The sequence below is a fragment of the Anser anser genome (genome assembly GCF_964211835.1).
Source record: "Anser anser genome assembly, chromosome: 13".
Taxonomy (NCBI): Eukaryota; Metazoa; Chordata; class Aves; order Anseriformes; family Anatidae; genus Anser; species Anser anser.
The window spans coordinates 10,473,143-10,487,064 of record NC_139734.1 but is presented as its reverse complement, the minus strand read 5'-3'; the positions used below and the strand labels follow the sequence as shown (position 1 = coordinate 10,487,064).

At 41.3% G+C, this 13,922-nt stretch overlaps 1 protein-coding gene across 1 annotated transcript; it reads right to left on the bottom strand.

The window, feature by feature from the left end:
- Window positions 1-1,566: 1,566 nt before the first annotated feature.
- IDS (iduronate 2-sulfatase) lies at window positions 1,567-10,242 on the bottom strand. The gene is made up of 9 exons (XM_083797188.1): window positions 9,939-10,242; window positions 8,989-9,125; window positions 8,274-8,451; window positions 7,315-7,403; window positions 5,871-6,071; window positions 5,079-5,249; window positions 4,306-4,432; window positions 2,853-3,026; window positions 1,567-2,154 (listed from the first exon to the last, which is right to left on the bottom strand). Exons 1-9 carry the CDS (start codon window positions 10,021-10,023, stop codon window positions 1,655-1,657), a joined length of 1,662 nt encoding a protein of 553 aa, XP_083653314.1. The 5' UTR covers window positions 10,024-10,242; the 3' UTR covers window positions 1,567-1,654.
- Window positions 10,243-13,922: the final 3,680 nt, after the last annotated feature.

Here is a 13,922-nt window from a genome sequence, read left to right as displayed (position 1 = left end):
ACCACTGTCAATAAAACACATCTTCAACCAGTGTGAAATTGGTATAGCTACATTAAGCCTGCTACACACAGCTGCAGTATTTCACACAGCTGAGGATCTAAGTGTACATGCATAAGTGAGGGAAAGATATGTTTTCATCAGGATTAATAATGCTGCAGAACACAGAGCATCTCCGGCCGAGTAAAACAAATGACAAGTTCATAAGAAATATATTCTTCTAATTGAGTTTAAGGCACTAAATAACTGATGTCTTCTAACAGAATCAGATTCATGGAGGGTATCTCTACATTAATTAGGAGTTAGACTGTCACATGGATTTTAATGAAATAAAGTTATGTCTACGGCTTCTCCAGGATATTAAAGTCAATTTATCTGAGGAAGACAAGTAATGGCTGGCTTTTTCTTTTCACAGGAATTGGAGGAACAGTTCATTGAGGAAGGCAGCAGGAGTTAGCAGTCAGAACAAGCTCCTATCTGCTAAGGTAAGATTCTGGAATTCTGAAAGCCTCGGTCACCAAAATGGAATTAAAGAAATCCAGCAGGCTGATAGAACAAATTACTGCCATCACACTAGAGCAGAGTGTACCTCATGGCAGTGTGCATGACGTGCAGGTAGGGCTTAGATATAATATTCACCAAAAATATTTTTCTGAGCTACAAGCTCCCAAAAATGCTGACCTTAATTCACGTGGTCACATGGAAATGTACTTACCAGCATAATCTTGGGCAACTACTGCTCCACATCTTGCATTGCTAAACAACACACTAAAAACTTAGTTCTAAGTGAAAGGCTTTTATTCATCTTAGTGCAAATCAAGACTGCCAAACGCCACCTAGCATTTAAGAAAGCAAATATCCAAGTTTCCGTCACTGGAGATGAGAAGTAACAGGACATGACAACCCTTAAGTATGCTGAGCAGTTCAACTACTAGACGCCAGCAAGCTACAAAAGCTAAAGGTTTCCATTTATTTTCACCTGTGGGGCCTCTTTGGACTGATCCTCACTACAAACCACAGAGGAGCATACTCGTGTTACCTCAACCCCTCGGTCTTATTCAGTGTTTCAGTGACAAAAGCACTCACTTCATATACATGAATTCAAAATTCAGATCCCCTCCTATAAGGGGGAAATCTCCAAGTAATTCTTTTCAAAATAAAAGCTTTAAATTTTTGAACGAAACATGAGATTTCCCTTTTAGTTCTAGTCCAGGCTGATGACAGCAGGCACCTCAGTTCCTCATTGCTACCAAACATCTCCTTGATTACTCCCGCTCCAAGTCTCTTAACTAAAGTAGATGGGATCTTCTTACTGACACGCATTCTCTGCACAGCCTTTCAAGTACAATTTTTTTTCTATTCCCACCTTTCACAGCAGTTTCAGCATAGACGTTTCTTTTTCAGTCACTAGAGCACAGAAGAACATGATGTTTCACACAATGGACTCCACACCGTGTGTGTTCTTTGCAGATGTGTTTTCAAATAAGAACGCAACATGAATGCAAAAGTATTTTCACTGACTACTTCAGTGTAATAACGGCTGAAACAAGACAAAAGCATTAGCCAGTGTTTTTATACAAATAGGATTTTAATTCAGTCTTTGTTTTCTGTACAACAGAAAGGTGTTATACAAAAAAAAAAAAAAAGTTGCTGAACCCTAGTGCTTCAGGAAGCCAAGAAGTTTTTTGAAAAGATGACCATGTAAGGTACTGTTATAAATGTTATAATCCTGGTTTGGATCAGTCTCTACCACATACAACTCTCCTGCATGGACATCCTCAAAGTCAGCACTGAAATTGTTAGGATTAAATCGAACCCATACAGTATACCTGTAGTCAATTGTACGCATGGAATAGCCCATGATTCTGATGTCCTTCAGCTTTGGTTTGTCAGAGTTCCACTGAGGAGTGTCTGAAGGCCGGGGATATTGGCTGAACGCAACAAGTTCTTCAGTATGACACCTGTTAGTGTCATCACAACCATCCTCCATTTCCACCTTCTCTTCAGAGGAGTTAAAATACTGGACAATGCTTGCTGCCTCTGTGCACAGTGCAACATGAAATGAAGTCTCTGGGCACACAGGAGGAACTTGCAGGCCAGCTAGTTCAGCAAGTGTCGAAAAGAGAGACACAAGCTCAACTACTTTTTTGCTTTGTCCTAGAAGAAGCATCAGAATACAAATAATGAAACATGATGATTTGACAGACACCGGTGGAACATTTTAGCAACTTATTCTGACAATTAAATTGGTGTTTATTTTAAGTGCTTTGTACTGGATTTGTGGGGTACCATAAGGCAATTGAGGTGTGTCAGTTTGCTCTGAGGATACTAGGCTATGACATTTTAACGAGAAGAGACTTCTGTGCTTATATTTCTCAAATGTGCAAACTCTTCAAGACAATGATATTCATCACTGAGAAAGAACCCTTCAGAAAGACAAAGCACATTCCAGCATCAATCATTTAACCTAACTCCCTCCATCAAAACAGTTTCCAATGCCACTATTTTAAGCACAGATGCTACATAGAGAATGTTTACTTATCACTGTTGGAAAGACGGCAGCTGCCACTATTAAAGGTAGGTCAAGTATCCTTTTAGGCATCTACACTACACAACAATAAATTGCCTGCAGACTCACACAGACATCTAGTGTTACCACTAAGCACTAAGGCATAGCTAACCAAAGTAAAACTTTGAGTCCAAACACAGAATATGCCCTTCACCATCTCGTTCCCCACCAGTACAGAAGCACACTTGATGACACCAACAAGCTGCCTGTATGTGAAGTATCATTGCATCACCACTTCTCCTTTAAATCTATCCACCGCAAGCAAATAAAAGAACTGGAAACTTACCTTGAGGCACCGAGCCTAAATTATGGCTAAAGGGGTCAAGGTAGGGGAAGATCCTCCCTCGTCGACTAGTAGCAGAAGCTGTCATTCCTGGTACGTAAAACATCAGTGGCACACGGGTAGCAACATCAAAATTGCTGTATTTTGCCCATTCACCATGTTCTCCAAGGGACCATCCTAGATGACAAAGAGTATAACTCAGAGCAGATGCCGGCTTGTAATTTAGTAGTCATTTCTTTTTCACCATAAAGTGACTCTAGCTGTTGAGGCCTCTAGTCTTATCAAGTTTATACTATCATGCAAGTAACAAATCTGTATTTAAACATAACAAGATTTCTCTCTAATGTGAGAACTATTTCAACAGCCATATCAATATTGCAACTTAACGCTCTCATATTAAGGAAATAATTAAACCCATCTCTATCTCCCCTACTCTAAGTAAGAATTATGAAATTTGCATTAAAACAGCATAAAAGAGGAGCTGGGGTGTGTCAATTTTTTGAATCACTTGGCTAGCTATAGTACTGAAAACACTAACTGTTTACAGTAACCATAGCAAGGAAAAAAAGAAATTCAGTCTACAAAGGAAAGTCCAAGTCAGAGTGGCAATTTAGGAGGAACATCTAAGAGTTTCTCTAGTACCTGAAGTATTAATTCTTTTACTCTACAACATGCAAGTGCACACTTACTCACAAAAGTCAACCCAAATTACATGTGTACTTTAAATTGTTTTGGTTAAGCCATATCCTGTTTTAAGCCAGCTAAGCCATCTCTCAATTAAGGAGACCATCAGAGAGTTATCTTAATGAATATTAGATATTGAAACAAGCAGTTAAATGCTTGAGGTATTTGTCCTACTGTCCTACACAACTGGTTTTTTTTTACATGTGTGTGCTTTTTGTATTGTTTTTTTGTTGTTGTTTTGTTTTAAAACCACCAGGATCTAGAATGTGCAATTATTAGAGGGGAAATCAAATTGCTATCAGCTTAGATGTTCTACAAGCAGCAATGACAAGTGCAAGAAAACACACTTCAGCAGCTAATGAGAAAGCCTGTCACCCACTGTACCAGATGGCCCTTTACAAATTGCGAAGGGGGAGAACGGGTGGCAATCCTTTAGCAGCACTCTTCCCAGCAGGAATCACTCCTTGGAGTAGGAAGTGGGAATACAGAAAGCTCAGCCCAGTGTCCTGGCAGACAGCCTCATAACTCTCTGATCACTATTACTCATCAGAAACTCTCAATTTGATTAAAGACAGAGGTGCCTGCAGTGGAACAAAACCACAGTCACAGAGGCCTGTGTCAGTCCATTAGTTAGGGACAGACCAGCCAGATATACAAGGTATGGCAGCTCCACTGTACATTATATAAACATGCACTTGATTCATATGCTAGCTCTGAGTTGCACAATTAAAAAGTTAATAGCAGTGAGCTAAAGGAAGATTTAAATGCTTACCATGATCAGCAGTAAAAACTACCATTGTGCTACTTGCGAGTCCTACATCATCCAAAGCATTCAGGAGCAGGCCAACTTGCATATCCAGGTAAGAAACTGCTGCGTAATAGCTCTGACGAATCTGACGCTGCAAGTTAAGAAAATAGGAGAGAAGAAAAAAAGAGCTTCTGTTTGTGTGGGCTGGAATGAAGGAGAACTAGTGGGCAGCTTTGTAAGGATTTTTGAATTAAAGGATTTTACTTGTAAAGCCTGTTTTTCAAGTGTCCATAGCCTGATTAATGTCACGGACGAGAAGGTAAATAGGCACAGGGGCAGTTAGAAAGCGTTAACTATTTCCTAAAAGCTTTTTCAGGCAAGATGTTGCAAACCAATCAGTTCTGCTCTCCTCAAGGTCCAGTGAGTGCTTATGTTCACTTATGTACTTTGAAGGCAAGGAGAATCTTACAAAATATGTACTAAATGGAGGCTTGAAACAGAAGCAGATCCAGCTGATGAAAACAAACACACATTCTCTCATATACAAACACTCATCCATCAGCAGTGAGAGCAGAAAATGGAAATAACCAGGAGCACACACTAATATCACTGATTGGTAGTTGACCTCTTCCCTCCTGACCCCAGTTACAGAGAAGATTTTTTCTTAAAAACCTAAATGTGACAGCATACAAAAAGAGAGCATTTAGTTTTTGGAAGCTGACAGTTGCTGGATACTTCAGAACATCTAAGAGCAGCCTACTGCTCCCTTGCATTTGAATAAGTTATTGACAGCCTACCTGGAAGTCATCTGGAAGTGGTCCATAAGGGAAACTAACATTTAATGCTTTCACATCATCCCTCTGTCTGATATCCATCCAGGGGTTGTATGCCACAGAAGGTAGTTTCTTAGGCACCCAGGGATCTGGGGCTAATGTGATGTTTTCCAGAGGGTACAACTTCAGAAATTCCTTTGCAATGCAAACACACGTAAAAGATTATCCTCAGCTCTAAGGCCTCCTGTAAAATTGCATTGTAAAACAGCAACCGTTTCTCCTTGCATGACCCTTCTTTAATATTCTTACAGTTTATAAGGCTTCACCTGCCCCAAAGTATAAAAGGTAGCAATGCTATGTTAATTAGCCCCAACCAACTCCTGAAAAATTCTGAGTTAGTAAATGGTATTGTACCTAAAGAAAAAAAAAAAGCCTCCTGTCTCAAAGCCACCCTGAAATATGAAGCCCAACATTGCTTCCTCTGAAATAAATAGAAGTTTTGATACCGACTCAAATGGAGAGAACAAGATCTTGTAAGACCTCGTTATGTCACACTCCATCAAGCTGAACAGTATCTCCTTGCAATAGCTGTCACGCTATTATGGCAGTAGAAGCCGGCCTTTTGGCTGACTGGTCAGAACTCTCTCATTAAATATTTTGAAATTCAACATAGACAACTGCTAAAATTACACTGAGCCAATGCTGTTTTTCAACTTGCTTCCCAGAAACAGTAACAATAAAGCATTTGTGAAACAGCTTTGAAAAGAAAAAAACACTCATCTAAATTCCTTTCCCCACAGTCTTCAGGTTCCTCACCTGCGGGTACCTCAATGGGATATGTGGTTTGTGGTAACCAACAGCCAGGAAGAATTTTTGTTTCTTGGTTTTCATAACATTCAGTAACCGTATGGCCTCTTCAGTGGTTTGAATATCTGGTAGAGTTCCACCAGGCATTTCTGTCACATCTACTGGGCACACCAGGTTCGCATAAAGTCTTCCGTCTTTTCCCCTGCAAGTCTTTAAAAAAAGAACTAGTTAAGTAACTTCTGTAGAAGCAAAGAAATAATCCTCTGTTCCATAGCTATGAAACCAATTCATTTCTCAATCCTTCTACCAGCAGATTGGATACAAAATGGAATTTCAAAATTTCTATGAATGCCGGAAGCACCAAGTACATTGATGACTGAGACTGAAGGTTTCAGAGGTTGAAGAATGCACTTAATACATAGCAACTTCCATATCTAAGGAAAAGCAGAATCCTCTCTAAAGCTGGCCAGAAGATGAGAAGTAATCACACAGGAAAACACACAACTTCTATAATGAATAGCATCTCTGACCTATTGGCAAGAAGGTAGAACTTGGTTACGCTATACACATGCAGTTTTGCTCCTTCTGATCCCAAGAGCTCATAGAAAGCTGCCTGGAACCTACTACCACCTCATTAATTTCTGAGCAAGTGCCAGCAATGGCTGATGTACAGTCGGCAAGGAAAGATAAATTAGACTACATGGTTGCCAAGAAAAAGTGGCCTCAGCAGGGTGCTCGGGAGAGCTGTTAATGAACATAAAGCAAAGTATGTCATGGATGCAAATAGCATTGTTAAAATCAGTCTTTTTCGGCAGTAAATGCAAGAACAAATATCATCAAGGCTGTCTGTAGCCTCATGGCTGGACCTCCTAGCCTTGCAATGTATAGCCTCCAACATGTGATGTTAGTGCAGCACTTGCATAAGTGCAAAACAGATTCTTTTAGGCAACGCTTAAGAGTAACAAACATTCCAGAAAATTGAATCAGACAGTTTCAAATCATTTAAAGATTATTTTAATGATGAATTCCACTCTCCATCTCCGCTCTTTATTGAATCAATTTAAATTCACCAAGCCTATGACAACATTTTGTCACTGAACAGAGCAAGATTAGTATGAAAGCTGACAACAGCACTTTTCAGATAAAAGATTTCATGACCTAGACACAAGTTAAAATCACTTGCAAGCACCTTTATATTGCAGTACCATATTTCCAAATTCTGATTTCTAAATACTTAAATTAAGAATGGGCACGTGAGTTAACATCACACACCTAACTGAAGCATAGATCTTCTCTTGGAAGTCTGGGAAACAGTATCAAAGTGGACTAGTTGTTTCCCTGAAGTGTTACAGAGTATAACAGTATAAAACAGAGTGTAGGCTTGTGCTCCAGATGGAGAACTTGGTCGTACCCAAAAACCATTCTTTGTTAGCATCCCACAAATTACCCTTACCTTATCATTTTCATATTTTTCAGTAGAAGGATGAAAGGGAGGAATGGACCAGCTATATGGATAGTCATCGCTGTAATTGGATGAAACCCCTGAAAAGGGTAAAGGGTGAAGACATAAAAGATGCTCTAGTAGTTCACTAAATCGGGAAAAGCTCAAACAAATTTGTTTTCAGTTTTGGTTTGTTTTTTGAATTCTGCATTCTAAATGTAGAAATATTTGAAATGGTCTTTGACAATTCAGAAAGCAATGAAAATATCCAAGAAATAAAAATCAAAAAGTGTAAGGCAATTTTCCTGGAAATACATTGTTTTAGGGAAAGAGACTCAAGCTTCTCAAAGAATCTTACTTCAGGGAGAAAAAAAAAAAAAAAAAAGAAAAAAAGAAAAGAAACAGGATTAATAATATGTATATCCGTAATCATATCAACTGAATGGCTGTATATCCATACAAGTGTAGTTCTCTAGTAAAGAATTACTAGAAAGAGCATCACGTTAAGTACTGTATATATTTTTTTAAACTCAGCTGTATTATTGTTTTTTAATTAGAGAACCAACTGCCTATTTAACTGGGAGTATCAGACGTATTCTAAGCCTCCCAATCTAGACAGCCTATTGTGAAACATGAAATGTGTACATGCAGAACCAAGACAACGTTCAGTCGTTTCATCTTTAGCAGATACCTAATTTCCAGACACGTTTTGAGAATTGCAAACATTTGTTCCCAGAATCCCTAAACAGTACATGAAAATATTTATTAGATAATGCTCATCTAATAAATCTTGAGGCATTACAGATGAATGTAAGATTAAGATTCAAAGACAACCTATAATTCAATCTGGCCCATGATAACAATGTAAGTCATCCATATAGACAGGAATCACATAGCTCATACTTATATGTAAAGTCTGTTCATGGGAATATATAAAAAGTATTTTAAGCAGAGGAAAATTCAAACCGTACCAGGATGAAAAACTTTCCCTACAGACATGGTCATGTAGCCATTCTCCTTGAAATACTGGGGCATCGTGGAATAGTTTCCCGCATGTACCCTCCAGTAGGAGTAGAAATCATACAGCCGGGTAGTATCAGGCCTGCGTCCAGTAAGAAATGACACTCTACTTGGAGCACACACAGCTTGCTGAGGAGAGAGACATCCAAAAAGAGAATCAGAACATAAAGCAAAACACATATATCGCCTGCAACCTACAAATTTAATACATGGCTGGGCAAAATATCCAAAAGCTCAGAACTCCACAATGAAATGTTTTATATTACTTCAAGCTGGGATGAACAGCATCCTTATTAAGAATATAAATTCCCAACTGTAAAATAATTATCGTAAAATGTGAAAGAAAATAATTTTAATTTAGTAAAACAGCATCTTTTAAGCAGCATTTTACTGTTAATAGTGAAAGTGTTTGAGTGATACAATGCTCCTCCAAGGGGCTACACAAATACCAGTATTGAAGTGACCTGCTTTTGTGTTTCTCACCTTAGTCAAGATAAGCTCATACATTACAGTTCAGCCTAACCATTTGTTTTCCACTAGAACTACTTAATTTCTTAATAAACACTTTTTCTTCTCCAAAGACCTGCCTAACAGACAATGCCTAACACATACTGTAATAACACTAGTATGCATTTCACTGAGATAAAACATTTTTGACTATCTCACCTGTGCATACGCATCGTTGAACACAACACTTTGAGAAGCAAGTTGATCAATGTTAGGTGATTTTACAAGTGTATCTCCGTAACAACCCAAAACAGGACGTAGGTCATCCACAACTATAAACAGGACATTCGTGCCATCTAAAAGAAAACAGAATTAGGCTATATTAACTTGAGCTCCAGTACGTGAAGGCTAATGCATGCAGATTTAATGCCTCCTGGAGGTTTTCTGTGTCAAATTTTAACCCTGAAGTAGACTTAAGAAAAATCATAGAATCTTTTAATTAATTTATCTAATGCCTTTATAAGGAAATGTAAATACTGGGATTCTTTCCTTCAACATGTAGGAATTAAAAGGTTCCCATCTCATTTGGCCTAAGCAGAACTATGGTACTTTTCACTTCCCTTTTAATTCGATCACTTCCTCACACAGCCTTTTCTTCAGCTACCTTCAGTTTTGTACAGAAAAAGCAGTGAAATGAAAAGTCTTTTATAGTTCTACCCACTTTTAAACTTTACAAGTTGGGGGGAAAAGGAAGATTGTGAAAGTAAACCTCAGATACTGTCATGCTATACAAACAGAAAAATTAAATGAAAAAAACTATCTGATTTGGCATATGCATGTTTTTAAATACCCTCTTAAGGTAGAGAACTATACTGCGGTTCAAACACCACACAAGCTGCTGGGAGCACTTAAGATGAGCAGCATCAGCCGCCTCTCAAGCCTCACAAGCAGCTTTACCAAAGCCCCGAGCGGGTCAAACCCCACAGCCAGCGAGGGGAACGCTTTGGTGCCCCCCTGCAGCCCTCCAGCAGCGTCGCGCCCCCGGGTGCCGCCCTTCAGCCGGGGCCTCCCGCTGCGGAACCGCGCCGCCGGCCCGGGCCGGGGACTCCCAGCCCCGGCCGCCCTCCCCGCCCCCGGGACGGCCGAGCCCTGCCCGGGGCCCGCCGCACCTCGGCGCCTCGCCGCCTCCACAGCGAGCACGCAGCCAGCGGCCAGCAGGCGGAGGCACAGGCGGAGCAGGGCGGCCGCCGCCATATCGCGGGGACGGGCCTGCGGCCTCCGCCCCGGGGCGGGCGCGGGGAGGGACAGAGGCCGGGCATGGCCCCGCTCGCGGGGCGGGCTCCCTGCGAGGCGCCGGAGCCGGCGGTGGAACCGGCCTGGGCTCCACCCTGCCGGCACCGGGCTCCAGACGCGGTGGAGCCGAGCCCAGCCCGCACGGTGGCGCCGTCGCCCCGCGCAGATCCGTGCTTAGGGGCTGCAGGTGTAGGGCGGAACGGGGCGGGGGTCCGCAGGGTTTTTAAGGGGAGTGGGACGCCCCAGGGGTCTGTAATGGGAGCGGGGAGCCTCTAGGGGTGCAGAGAAGACTCGCTGGGTGAGGTATGTGGCTGGTGTAGGCTTTCAAGAGACTAGGTTATGAAGCAAAGGAAATTTTTGTGGGTTTTAGCACTATCTAGTCCTTCGAGGAGTCTTCAGACGCATTGTAATAGTACCCTAGGAAAGGGAGTGCTTAACGCTATTCTGATAATTGCTTCCGCCTCATGCAGATAACAACCCTGAGGAATGGGGAAGTCAGGTGCATTAGGCTCAGTACTTGGGGAAGCTCTCTGAGTCGGGCTTAGCCCTGCTCCTATCTTTTAATTGCTTCCACAACCAGTTAACTTTTCTTAACATGCGTTGTGTTTCTGGAATTGCTTTGAGATATATCAAGGGTCAGGTTTAGGTAGGCTGTTAGTGAGAATGCATGCTCTGTGTAGCAGGTGTTGGGCAAGCCTCTGACACCAGGACTTTGGTTGTGGCTTGCTGCTTGTAAGGTGTGAGGCAGCTGGGCTGGCTGAGCTGTTACCTCTGCTTGGGCTTCTTCCTCTGTGACTTCCTGGCAGGAAGAGCGCTGCTTTTAGGACAACTGACCTCTTTTCTCCAGCTTGACTGTTCCAGTGGTCTAGGGGGGTAGAAGAGGAGGACAATAAGGTTGTGATCATTTTTTGAACAGTGTTTCAAAGACCAGTACTGGCTTTAGCAAACAGGAGGCTGTGTATTGCTCTTTCTCCACAATATTAAAAGCTTCAGGAAGAGCTAACTTCATAGAAAGTTCTTAAACTCTACATGGCTTCCATTTTTCCTTGTGGAAGAAAGAATACACTTACTACTGGTATTCTTGTACAACGTAAAATCACAGTTACTGATACAAGATACTTTCCAGTCTGCAACCATAAAATTACCCAAAACCAAGATGGTATAATAGGACAGCTCAGAAATACAATTTTAAGAGTTAAAAGACCACAATAATGTATTCTTAAACACTTAACAAGCAGGTGAAGTGATGAAAAATATACCAATATTGAAAACAGGTGTCAAGCTTTCATTCATTTGCATCTGAATACTACTGTGGTGATGTGACCCATGGTGGCAGGTGTGTTTTCTTTTTTTCCACAAGTGTCAGGTGCTTCTTTGACTACAAATGGCAGGTCACCTGTGAAACATACTGGCAAATATCCATGTCTTTAGGGTTGGACTATGTAAGCAAGGCCTTTCCCTTGGTTTTATTTTTCAGAAAAGCAATACAAAAAAGAAGTCATTTAATCTATAATGGAATCTATAACTTTATTCTTTCTGTGCTCTGGAACTGTATTGGTGGCTCTCAATTATCAAAATGAAAATGTTGGCAGCATGAATTCTGAGACAAATGCCCAGATTCAAACTAAATCAATAGTGAAGTGTAAAGTTCAAAGATAGCAGAGCCTGCCTCATTGGGTGAGTGGATGAGTCTTTCTGGGCTGTTGCAGGTGTGCAAATGGTCATATTCCTGGAACTCTCAAGTTCTCTGCACTAAGAGAAATAGCTATAAAAGCAGTCCTACTGGCCAGGCTTTCCCAGATGTTTTTTTTTCTACCTAGAAATGTTTTCTGCAGGGAATATGAAGACTTGCAAGGTTTGTCAGGGAATTGTGCAGAGCCTGCAGCCTACTCAGAGCCAGGCAGTAGATGTAGCGGGTGCAATTAATTCACAGCAGGTCCAATCCACAAACAGCAGAAAGCACACACCAATCCTGAGGGATTCTCAAGATGTTGGACATACTGTGCACGTGCACATCAACCAGAGAACACTCCTGGAGGATCCAGGTTGCCTTGCTGGGTATGTTGGACCTCCTGCACACTGTTATGGGTGCCTTGTACAGTACCTCCAATACATGCAAGACACAGCATTTCTAGCACTGTTCTATATGTTCTAGCAAGTTCTCTATATGTGTCCATGGGATACACCCCAGATAAGCCAACTTTACTACACAGGTATTAAGCTACATGTACAATGGCAGTTCTGAAGGAGAAATATTGGAAATATGTACCTGGAGACTTTGAAGCAGAATTACAGGAACTTTCCATTAAAACCAGTACAGAACTTGTGAATATTCCCTAAATATGTGGCTTCTCTCACTGGAGTGGGTGCCAATGTGTAAAATAGGGTTCTCCTGTGCCTCTGAGCTGATTCTGTACTTGACAGAACTACAAAACTGAATTCCATTAAAAATTTCTGTAACACAACCTATGTTGTTAAAATACTCAGGAATAACTTGAAAGAGAGCAGGCTTTCTGAAAAACTAAGAACAAGGAAGTGCAAAGCAATTAGGAAAAACATACAATTAGCGAGTTCAATATTTTCAGGTGTTTGCAAATGGTACTTAATGCCTTGTAGTTTCCTAGCTGGCTTGCTCTGCCAACTTCTTAAGAGAATAGGCTAGTGAACAGCCTGTTTTTCTGCTCTAAATAAGCATACCTGAAGCTTGTAATATGTTGTGTGTGGGCTCACCATAACCCTGACCGTCTTAGCAAGGAACATCAGCTACAATGGTCTGTCACTCTTTATATATGGTCACTTCTCCATGGCTGAAGTGAGTCAGGCAGATCTGCTCACCTGCCACTCTCTCCCCCTAGTCCTAGGTAAGCGATCTCACCTGATGTCACCAGCAAGCTTTCCCAAGCACAAGTATTATCAGAGTTGTCTCTAACACACTCTTTAGACTGACTTCAGTGTGCTGGGCAATGGGTGAGGCAGATGCTGTTACCACCACCAAAAACCATAAATCAAAGCCACGCCTCAGTCGTGGTTTCTCCCATTTCCTGCTTGGCCCATAATTGTGGCAAATTAGATACTCCCAGCTCTGATGTGCTGGCCAGGAAAGGGATGGTGGATTGAGGAAGCAGAGTTATTCCTGACCCCTCCCTTCAGCCATTTCAGGAAATGGGCCTACTGTTTAATTTGGGGAATCCTCAAAGAGATCACACTGCCCCAAGTGTGGGGAAGGCAAGCACACTGTGGCGTTGCTCTTCAGAAACAACTTCTATGCACATAAGCGTTGACAGGCAATTTCTCAAATAATACAAGTACAACAAAGAGAGAAGGCCTGTGAACAGGAAAGCCTGCATAAACAAGATGTCATGTAAAGCTACTGAAGCCTTTAACGCATGTCTCTGGTGACAACTGATCTATTACTTAAACATTTACAAACTCTAGTATTTCATTTGCTCTTCTGGATTAATAGTTGTTGCAAATTTTAGAAGGTGTTTTGGATGGTATTCTCAGTGTAACTACAAAATAGTTACAAAAACCTGACCTCTGTTTATTGCTAATAGTGAAATCTAAGTGCCCCTTGTTACAGCTGCCTCAAAGGGAAGTGAATAAGCCCATCAGTATTCTGGTATTGCTAGCAGGGAGGTCACCTTCTCTGTCAAGCAACTCTGTTTCAAACACTGAAACCTTGCAATTAGCAATTTATGACAAGGATACAGAAGTACACAACTACTTCTCTCAGACTAAGGTGATGTTTTTTATAGTGTAATTCTACTTATAAAGCACGAAAGGTGATTCCTGTGCAGATGAGGATCCTGCCTCCCGTGTATGCACAAACTGTGGGATACAAAGCTGTATCAGGAGGGGGG

What these genes read in the sequence shown, in the direction of transcription:
- IDS (XM_083797188.1), bottom strand. Translation starts at nt 10,023, where the DNA reads ATGGCGGCGGCCGCCCTGCTCCGCCTGTGCCTCCGCCTGCTGGCCGCT. An exon ending in TCAACGATGCGTATGCACAG is followed by an intron (nt 8,452 to 8,988) that starts GTGAGATAGTCA and finishes CTCTCTCCTCAG; the next exon opens with CAAGCTGTGTGTGCTCCAAG. An exon ending in AGTTTTTACTGCTGATCATG is followed by an intron (nt 3,027 to 4,305) that starts GTAAGCATTTAA and finishes TTTGTCATCTAG; the next exon opens with GATGGTCCCTTGGAGAACAT.